Raw genomic sequence first — 10,862 nt, forward strand, 5'->3', positions numbered from 1 at the left:
TAATAGAAAAGCGTGTAGGAAAATTGCATTGGCCAGCAATGGGGAAACGTGCCATGGCCATGCCGGCTAAATATTCATTAGAGCTAATTAAACATGATCTGCCCCAGGCGACTGGCCAGGCAGACGGAGTCGCAGCCGGAAACGGAAGTCGGAGTCGGGAGTCGGAGTCGGAGTCGGACAGCTAACTAACTGGCCAACTAAACAAGTGGCCAAGTGTGTCGGCCCATGCAACTGGTGAATTTGGTTAGTTTTGGCAGCGTGGAATGTGAATCGAACCAGGAATAAGGCAAGATGGCTTAAAGCATAGTTGCATCAAGTCGATAGTCGCTCTGAAGTCGATAGGGAACGAAAAGAATTGCATTAAGAGGACTCGGCTTAGATCTTGGGAAGCAGAACAAAAAATTCACGAACAGGGATTTCGGTGGGAATCTTTGTTCAGGGTTATGTGAATTGACTTACGCGAAGTCTGGCGGAAAGTGGAGCACGGAAAAGGAATGAAAAATTTAGTTTATCGCAAATTAATCTCTTTCCCGCTCTTTCTTTCTCTCTCTTACTCTGTCTCGGGGTTTCTCCCTCGTTCATGCTCTCTCTTTCTTTCCTAACTCTCATCGATTTCATTCCTTGAACCTGTTTCGCACATTCACGAGCATGGATTTCGGTGGGAATCTTTGTTCAGGGTTACGTGAATTCACTTACGCAAGGTCTGGCGGAAAGCGGAACTCTCAAAACGTATGAAAAATGTATCGCGACATGATCTCTCTGTCTTTATTTTCTTTCCAACTCTATTTTGCTCTATCTCTCTCTATCTCTCTCTCTCTCTCTCTCTCTCTCTCTCTCTCTCTCTCTCTCTCTCTCTCTCTCTCTCTCTCTCTCTCTCTCTCTCTCTCTCTCTCTCTCTCTCTCTCTCTCTCTCTCTCTCTCTCTCTCTGTCTCGGTCTTTCTCTCCGTCTGGCTCTTTCTCTCTCTATCTCTCAGATCAGAAAATGCCTTCGGATCCGTTAATGAACCTATTTTCGCACATTCACGAATCCAGATATTGATGAGAGAAGAATTGCAAATGCTGGCCAGATGGATATGATTATACAATAACTGTATCGAAGCCCAAATATAATTATAGCTTAATAAATATTAAACAACAAATAAAAAATGAATTACTGATAAAAACTGTCAGTTGGAGTTTAGACCGGGCAAAGCCGCGCAATATGAGCTAGTATGATATATATGCATATATTAAATGCTTTAATACCCATATTAATTAAAAGCTTAAGGCGACCGCATGTTTATAGTTTTAGTAAGCCGATGTGTGTGTGTGTCGGTGTGTGTGTGTGTGTGCGAGTGTGTGTTGTTGTGTGTGTGTGTGTGTGTGTCTAGTAAATAAATACAATTAGCTGGAACGGCCGCTGTGTGGCCTGGCAAAATGAGATGACACTAAATCAAAGTTATTCAACGCACGTCGTTAAGTCATTAATCGAACAATGCACAGCAGCTAGATGCCTGCCACACACACACCAGCACACACACACACACACACACACACACACACACACGCACACACACACACACACGCACACGTGCTGATGCTGTAACATATGCTGATATCGTCGCCTCGTCGCCATCACGTTGACGACCATGTTGGCACATAATAATAACAACGACTGCCGTACACGCATGCCCACGCACACACCCCTCGCCCCTCGCCCCACCACCGGCCGCCCCTTCGCTCTAGAGGCGCCACAACCCCTCGCCCCGGCACTTTGAATGCTAATAACAATGCTGCTGTTGCAGCCGCGAGGCAGACGCTCAACACACACAACGCACTGAAGGGCAACTTGAATTGAAGACTCACAAAACATATTAAAGGCCACTTTTTCGCCCCCCCCTCTCTCTCTGCCCCTCTCCTGCTGAGGCTCTCTGTGTGGCATGGCTGGCGGTCGTTTTGCGGTGGCATTTTCTCAGCCGCAATCGCTTGCCAAGTGCAATTGACAAGTGCCCGGCGCAGAGGCACAGAGAGATAACCGCAGCTGCGGCAACACACCATGTTCTTGCACCTGCCCAGCCATGCCACGCCACGCCCCGCCGCCTAAGCCGCCCCCCCCCAAGCCCTCCCCTCTCCACCATAACCTGTCACCAGCAATAGCCAATACAATTGTTGTTAATTTTTTGCAGCTGTTCGGCATTTGTATTTATCAATAAAAAAATGAAACAAAGATATAATCAAATACAAATATGAGTGCTGCACAGAGCAATGCTCGACTAGTCAATACCCTAAAGAAAAATCTTTTAAAAAAAAAAAGAGAAAGAACTAGGATAGTTTGTATATATTAACGAAAGCAAAGACTTCAACAGATTTTGAACAGGATTAAATGCCTTTATTAGCCAAATTTGGTCAATAATATATCAAAATTTAAATGTTAAGAACATTTTTCAACCCAAGATTCTTCTCAAGAGCTCACCAAACATTTTCTCAGAACAGTTTGTTGTAACCAACATGTATTTTACAAATAAATAAAAAAGGAAGATCAAAAAATAAGTGAATATTTGGGTTTATCTCAGAATTTACGAATGGAATTGGGAGAAATGGATTTTATTTTTTTTATTTTATAATTTTAACCAATCAGCTTTATGCTCATTAACAAAAAAGTTCACTTGAATTGTGTCTTGCTGAATTTTTGTAAAATCCACAATACGTGGTGGAAAATAAGTGAAAAGCTGTTAGTTCGAGTTTTAAAAGAGTTTCTTGGTCCAAGCCAAAACGCTTAGTAGCAGCTAGTTGATATATATATATAAGAAAAGCACAAAATAAAGGTTCAAAATACAAATAAGCTTCATGAAATACAAATAATTAAATCCATATAAATATATATATATATATGTATAATCAAAGAAAAATGAAATCTAGATATTAAATTTGAACAATTATCTGAAAATCGATAGATATGCCAAATAGAATGTGGGAAAAAGCCACAAAAACAAATCGCATAAGTTGAGCTCAAGCTCTGAAGAAAGCTAGAAAACTGAACTCAAAATGCCCGCTGCGAAAATGTACAGGGTATATAGAGAAATGTCTGACCACAAGCGGAGTTACAGTGCATGGTAATAGGATTATGTCTGGGAAACTGAAAGTGGACTCCATCAAAGCCAAAAACAACCGCAACCACGCATAATTGTTCAATTTATTTATTTAAGCGCGAATTCGCACAGCGACCAGCCAGAGAGACAGAGAGAGAGACAGAGAGAGAGAGAGAGAGAGAGAGAGAGAGAGAGAGAGAGATGGTCAACAAACGGTTTTTCGGTTATTGCGGTCAATGGTGAAATCGCTTCAAATAATGTATTCCAATTAAATAAATATTTAAAATGCTGTCAACACAACACACGGTCATGTGTGTGCCGGGCGCCACCTGGCGGCGAGTGGCGCATCCAAAATGCTTTCAAACTACCCTGTACGCATTTTAAATAGTAAAATAGGGTATGTCCAACCGTCTGTCCCATCTGAGACTGACTTTAAGAGACATGAAGTTTTAATAGAATAATCCTCCAAGTGCCAGAAAAGTTCCAGTTTATATAAAGTCAAGAAATTTTTAATCGATTTTAGCATTAGGTTTTTCGATCATATCTCGAGGCTTATTAATGCTAGATATGCCTAATTTTGTACGTAAGCTCTCACATAGCTTAGACAGTTCACTTTTAGATACCTCCGCCCGTTCCAGAAGTTATTGGGAGAAGCACCAGTCCACCTTGCCTCTGTCTCGACAATTTGCAGGTATCTCTTAGTCGGGTATACCCGGCTAGAGCATCGCCTGCCAAATTAGTTGAACCCATGTTGTATATAATTCATGGCAATCAATGGACAACGCAAAAGAAATCAATGCGCCACGAGAAATTATAATTATAATTTGTATTTGTAATTGCCGTCGGAATGATGCTGGCAGGTGGGCAAAGAGTGTGGGAGGGGGAGGGGGGGGGGGGGGGGCTTTACTAACTGGCTGTGGAGCTACTCGAACTAATTAGTCTCCTGAGCGTGTTCGCTGATTCCCGATGCCTGATTTTAGTAAATCTCTGGTCACGCACCAGCCGAAAGAATTCATAAATTTAATTTGCCCGTCAAGCAGCGCCAAGCCGCATAGCTTCTGTGGAAATGGAGGTGAATGGGGTGGGGAATGAGGGAGTGGAGGGGGGGGGGGGGGGGTGCGTTATGGGGGAGGCGACACGTCGCTGGTGCTGCAAACGAATTCCCACAATAAACATTGGCACGGCAGCCGCGTGCCCAATGATAATGTTGAATGCTCACTCATCATCACGATGATGCTGATGATAATGATGCTGATAATAATGATGCTGATGATGTCGCTGATGATGATGGGTATGATGATGCTAATGATGATACTGATGCTGACGCTGATGATGATACTGATGCTAATGATGCTGATGATGATGCTGATGCTGATGATGCTGATGCTAATGCTGATGATGCTGACGCTGATGATGATGATGATGATGATGCTGATGATGGGCATGTGAATGAGGAGTATGACTGGTAATGACATTGGATGACGACACAGCATTGGGAATTGCTCTTACACACCGAGGCGAACGTATTTTGTATATGCAGTCATGTAGCATCGATTAATCATTTTATTATTATTATTGTTGCCGCCATTTGTTGTCGTTCCCAGCCCTCGTGATCATCATGTACAGGGGGGAGGGGGCGTGGCATTATTAATATGCGTTGCGAATGGCAAAAGTCATGGCAATTCGTGTGTTAAACGAGTCCCCATCAGATTCGATCGCAGCAACGGTATAAATGCCAGTGTTAACAAGGGTCGCAGGCACTTAAAAGCCAGCGGCTTTTCGTAGGCCAAGCAGTTTGCACTACGATACTATCGATATAACCGATACTATCGGTTGCAGAAGAACACATTTTCATGGGCTAAATCGACAATAACCGTTATAATATTCATCATTTATCGATAATATATCTATCATTAATAATATATATATATATATATATATATATATATATATATATATATAATATTAGTGATATATCTATATTGCAGCTATCGATACTATCGGCTGCGCTTAAACAAGAGCAAATCCAACATTCAGCATTGGTAAAGTGAAGAATAACTGTTTTACAACAAGACATTTTTATTTGATTAATAAATATTAATGCTCAGGCTACCAAAATGTGAATGCGTTTCGATAGTTAGCAAATATCGATACTATTGGCTGCCAGCCAGACACACTCGATATATGATTAAACAATAGTAACCGTTTAACTGGAAGATATTAGTATTTAGTTACCAAATATAATTGCAATAGTTTCGAAAATGTGCCCACGCTTAATTTCAATCAGGAAAACATTTAAAATATTCTCCCAGCAATCGAAATTTGGCTTCAACTTATTGTTGACGATATATTTGTCAGTATATATATATGTTTTCTTCTTCAATTAATTCAATTAGTTTCTCAACTGTTCTATTCCTTGTATTGCAAATATGAGACGATTCTGTGGCATATCGATAGTAGCCAACACTATCGTTAGTCACATCACTAGTGGGTCACCTTATTAGCCAACACTGGCAAGCACATGTTAAGTGCGGCCGTGCGTTAGAGCGAGACAACAATAATGCTAAACTCAGCAGGCCGTCAGCGAACGTTCAAACACGTTACTCTCTCACTCACTCGCTCTGGCTCTCTCTCTCTCTCTCTCGGTTTGTTTTCTTGTGCTGCCATCTGCTGTGCTCTGCTCTCTTTGCTGACACGCTCGTGAGATAATATTCAAGCAATTCGAACCGAACGGGGGCACAGGTGAGCGCGAGCGTGAGGGCTGTTTAAAATCCGCTAAAAATAGCATTATGTACGCCGCCGTTAAGCCGCTCTCCAAATATCTGCGCCTCAAGACGGTGCGCATCTACGATCCGATTTTTACGCTGCACTCGAAGTGCACGATTGTCATCCTGTTGACGTGCACATTTTTGCTGTCGGCCAAACAATATTTCGGCGAACCGATACTCTGCCTGAGCTCAACGAAGCATACGGAATATGTGCAGTCCTATTGCTGGACCATGGGCACCTATATATTGCCCCTGGAGAACGATACTATCGATGCCAGCAAACCGCTGCCGGAGCTGGCACTGCTCGAGCAGCAGCAACAGCGTCTCGCTCTCAATAAGAGCAGCATGCGCGCCCTTTTGGCCAACAATGAGCATTACGCACGCATCATATCGATAGCGGAGGGCGTGGGACCCGAGACGCGGGGCGTTACGAAACGCATGTATTTGCGTTATTATCAATGGGTTTTTATGATATTGCTATTTCAGTCGCTGCTCTTCTACTTTCCCTCGTACCTGTGGAAGGTGTGGGAGGGGCAGCGCATGGAGCAGCTGTGCTGCGAAATCGGCGACGCTCTCATACTCGAGGACACCTATCGGATGCGACTGCGTATGCTCACGAAATACTTTCGGGCACGCTTCTCGGCCATCCATTGCTGTTATGCCATCAAGTATGCCTTCTGCGAGCTTCTCAATCTGATCATAAGCGTGAGTATCCAATTGGATTTGGCAATTTATCGATTTGAGTGCTAATCGATTTTTCTAAACAATCGATAGAATTGTATACATGCGGGAATTATGAGGATAATTGATCGATTACCCGATACATGCACCTAACATCTATCGATAAATCATAATTCCTTTGTAGATTTTTAGCAAAAATTTGCCTGAACATGACTCTAGATTTGTTCGTTTTTAGTAACTATCGATAATTATCGATTGTCTGGGAGATGATGTTGAGAGTTTAAAGCTTTAAGCGCAAATCGAATTTGAATGAGAGTCTATATACATTTGAAACCTAGATTCTTATCGATTGTCCGATTTGTTTACTTATACTTATCGACAACTACTTACAATAGCTTCAGCTAATAATAATCAATAAGTTGTTGCTTCGACCTTATGCTTGTGTAAGAATTGTTATCAACTTTCTCAAATTTCGTATCTGTCATCAATAATTGTTATCGATAGCTAAAAATCGATTATTATTTTTTGGCTCAAGGCTAATCGATAGATCGATAAATATATATGTACCCTAACCTATCGATAACTCGTTTCTGTTTCTATTTTGCAGGTTCTGAATTTTTGGCTAATGGATATCATCTTTAATGGCTTCTGGCACAAGTATATACACGCCCTGGCCGCGATACCCGTTTACGACTGGAACCTTTGGAATCTGATGACATCTCGCGTCTTTCCCAAGGTGGCCAAGTGCGAGATGTTCATCTATGGACCGAGCGGATCACCCAATGTGCTGGACATCCTTTGCGTACTGCCGCTCAACATACTCAACGAGAAGCTCTTTGCCGTGCTCTATGTGTGGTTCCTATTCATTGCGATGCTGGCGGCCATCAATATACTGTATCGTCTGTTGCTCGTCTGCTGTCCGGAGCTGCGTTTGCAGCTATTGCGCACGCATTTGCGCGGCATGCCCAAGGCGCATGTGCGTCAGGTGTTGGCCAGCGCCGGCTACGGTGATTGGTTTGTCCTCATGAGCGTCAGCATCAATGTGAATCCGACGCTCTTTCGCGATCTGCTTGAGCAGCTGTACGCGGAGCACGCGATGGCCGCCGCCGCCGCCGCCGGCCACGCGCACCCAAAGACAACGGACATGCAGGCTGGCCAGGATCCAGACGAGGATCACGATAATGGCAGCACCACCTCGGAGGGCTCACTCACGACCGCGCCCACAGCGCCCGCCCTTAACCTGCCGGTAGACACCTACTATACGGAGAGCCATGTCTAAGGAGGCCGCCGCCGAACCAGGCGTGATTCTGTTCGTGCTGCAGTTGTAATTTGATAGTTTTGTTATCATTCGGTTTATTTGCGCTAAGTGCAAGACAAACACGAAATGCATCGAAAGGCAAATAAATGCGATAATCAAAATGGCAAATGGGCTAAAACTTCCATCGCGGCGTATGTGGGCAGTGCCCTATACCCTACGTAGTCAACTCTATGCGGGTATATACGCAGGCAAGTCTAGATAAAGACAGGGCATTTACATTTGGCAAGTATGTAAATGTGGGGTAGAAAGAGAACCTTAAAATGTACTACACACATTTCATGCATATGCCACAAAAGTCGGCCACAACTCTCTTGAGCTGACTGGCCTGCAGGACACGCTGCCTGACTTGTCAGCAATGCTGTCTTTGGTCTTTCGCCCTTAAGACCTTAGCATGATATTGTTATAAGCAATTTGGTTTATTAAAGGATTCTGTTTTATATAGATTGGACAATGGCATGACACATTCGATGACATTTCTTTAATCGCATCCCGTTGAGCAACCTTATGCTTTTTAGTCAAGGACTAGTCTTCAATAAAATAATTGTGTTCAAAACTCCTTAAAGATAATCGATAGTATGAATGACAGTATCGATTATATTAACAGCACTCTCGATAGTATTGAGAGCTTTTTCGGCATAATCGAAAGTCTTAAAAATTATCGATATCACAAGGCATTTTCAATGCTATCGAGAGACTATAAGTATCGATAGACAAGAGAGTCATTTTCGATTGTCGATTGGCAATTTCGATAATATTAAAAACACCTTCAATAGTATCGATGTGAATAATATCGATGGTATCGATTGCAGTCGTGAATATTCATGATACTCTCGATAATATTGATGGGCCTATAGACAACGTTACTATCGATACGAAATACAAATCAATGGTATTATCGATAGTTTTAATGATACTATCAAAGAAAACATCGATAGAATTGTCGAGCCTGTAGATAACTTCGATACTATCAACGACGGTCGATAACTGCCCCGATAGTATTGAAGACCCTGCAGATAACATAGATGGTATGATAAAGCCTATAGATGGTATTAAAGATAGTATTTAAAAATACAAATATCGATAGCAGTGGCTGACTATCGCAGAAATATAACTATCGATAATTCGATAGCAACAAATTGAATATGAAATGCGCTAAACTGCACTTGATAGAACGTCCAAGACTTGGAGCAAGAGGGTAACACAAAGTACGGCAGTGGCGCGAGCTGTGAGCAGGCCTGGAAGAGGGAGGGGTGGGGAGGGGAGGGGAGGGTAGGTGTTAGCAAGCCGACAGGCATAACAAAAACTTGGCCAAAGTTGGCAAAGTTACACAAGTCGAGCACAAAGACGACGAAGACGAAGAAGACGATGATTGCAAAACTCAGCTCGGCAGGCGACAGCTGGCAGTTGCCATTTGCCAGTTGACAGTCGGATGAGGAGGCGGCAGCCAACAGGTAAAACTAACAACAACATGGCCAGAGCAGAGCAAACCGGATGCGGATGCGGATGCGGAGCTGCTGCTGCTGGCGTTGGCGGCGACGACAACGCAAATGGCGGCAATTACAAGCAGCTACAACTGCAATAGAAACAACAACAACAACAACAACAAGGGGATAAGTAAACATCACTTTAAAGGCGGAAGACAACGCCTGCAGCAACGAGTGCGGGGGAGGAGCGAGAGGGACAGGGGGGGGGTGTTTCTAGAATGGTGAAAAGCGCAAAATCAACAAAGTTAATTTTAATTAAAAACCGCAGAAAACCGAAAAAAAAAACAACAAAATGCTAAATAAAAGGGGGGCAGGAGAGAGAAAGGCGGAGAAAGGCGGCAGTCAGCTGTGGGCGTGGCAGTGTCTTGCATATGCATGTGGCAAGGCAGGCAGGAGACACAAACAAATGGCAAACAGCAAAAGACACGAAGCGACAGACAAAACTGAAACTGAAACTGAAACTGTGCCGCCTGGCAGGCGAATAAACCCGACCCGCTCCGCCCCGCCCCGCCACGCCCACTTAGCCGCCCAACCCAAGTTGGCCCGCACTCAGTAAAACCACCAATGATAACTGTAACAAAGACACATGTAAACTATTTGGTTTTGGTTTACACCGACCGCCCCACGGCCCACGCCCCGCGCCCATGCGCCTGCTTAGTTTTAATTATACAAAGCGAAAACTTTGCCAACTTTCAAATTGAAAGTGAGCAAACGGTTAAAAGGCTTTCAGCACACGGCCAACAGCTCTACGAGAAAAAGAGAGAGCGGGAGTGGGGGAGAGAGCGAAAGAGAGAGGGGGATGGCAAAGCTCAAGTGCAGAGTTGCATTTGGCATGGGCCATGCACTCGGAATGAAAATATTCTTAAAGTGCTTATGAGCTGCATTATCTAGAGAAATAAGACAGAGAGAGAGAGAGAGAGAGAGAAAGGGTGAAGAGAGACTAATTGGCGGTTAACTCAAAGCCAAGCCAACTAACTGAAAGGCCTAGGAGAGAGAGAGGGAATGAGAGAATACAGAAAAAATAGGAAGAGAGAGCTGATAGAAGACAATAAGAAGGGGATATAGAAAGAGAAAGAAGACAAAGAGAGGGCGACAGAGAGAATACAAAAAGAATACAAAAAAAATAGAACAGTACGATTAATAAGAGAAGTCTCTGTCTTCTTAAGACAGAGAAGAAAGAGAACGGGAGAGGGAACACGGAGTAAATACGATAGAGAAGACAGTAAGGAATGAATAGTAAGCACAGAGAGGGAGAGAGAAAGAGAAGACACAGAGAATGAGAGAAACAAAAGGAGGTAAAGAGAAAGAACGCGATGACAATAAGAAAAAAGGCTGAAGACAAAGAGAAGAAAAGAAGGGGGAGAGAAGAAAAAGACGAAGAGGGAGAGAAGACAGAAAGGGAGGAGAGATAGGAAAGAGACACAGTGAGAGAGAGAGAAAGAGAGAAAGAAAGAAAGAGAGAGAAAAGATAGTCAGGGAAAGAGAGAATCCACAAGAAAGAGAGAGAGAGGAGAGGGAGAGATAGCTGCTAGCTAAGATTCT

General features: G+C 43.4%; 1 protein-coding gene across 4 annotated transcripts; it reads left to right on the forward strand.

The window, feature by feature from the left end:
• The first annotated feature begins 5,669 nt into the window (after positions 1-5,669).
• Inx6 (Innexin 6) lies at positions 5,670-7,937 on the forward strand. 4 transcript variants are annotated; one of them, XM_064692592.1, is made up of 3 exons: positions 5,670-5,811; positions 5,877-6,542; positions 7,126-7,937. In XM_064692592.1, exons 2-3 carry the CDS (start codon positions 6,069-6,071, stop codon positions 7,795-7,797), a joined length of 1,146 nt encoding a protein of 381 aa, XP_064548662.1. In that variant the 5' UTR covers positions 5,670-5,811; positions 5,877-6,068; the 3' UTR covers positions 7,798-7,937. The 4 variants fall into 4 exon arrangements, with proteins under 4 accessions (XP_064548662.1, XP_064548665.1, XP_064548661.1 ...); XM_064692594.1 differs by having other exon boundaries at positions 5,718-5,811; positions 6,324-6,542; XM_064692595.1 differs by lacking the exon at positions 7,126-7,937 and adding an exon at positions 6,612-6,846 and having other exon boundaries at positions 5,680-6,542.
• Positions 7,938-10,862: the final 2,925 nt, after the last annotated feature.

The sequence above is a fragment of the Drosophila montana genome, unplaced genomic scaffold (assembly GCF_035044405.1).
Source record: "Drosophila montana isolate Dmon_TW-CO22-7 unplaced genomic scaffold, ASM3504440v1 contig_3626_1, whole genome shotgun sequence".
Taxonomy (NCBI): Eukaryota; Metazoa; Arthropoda; class Insecta; order Diptera; family Drosophilidae; genus Drosophila; species Drosophila montana.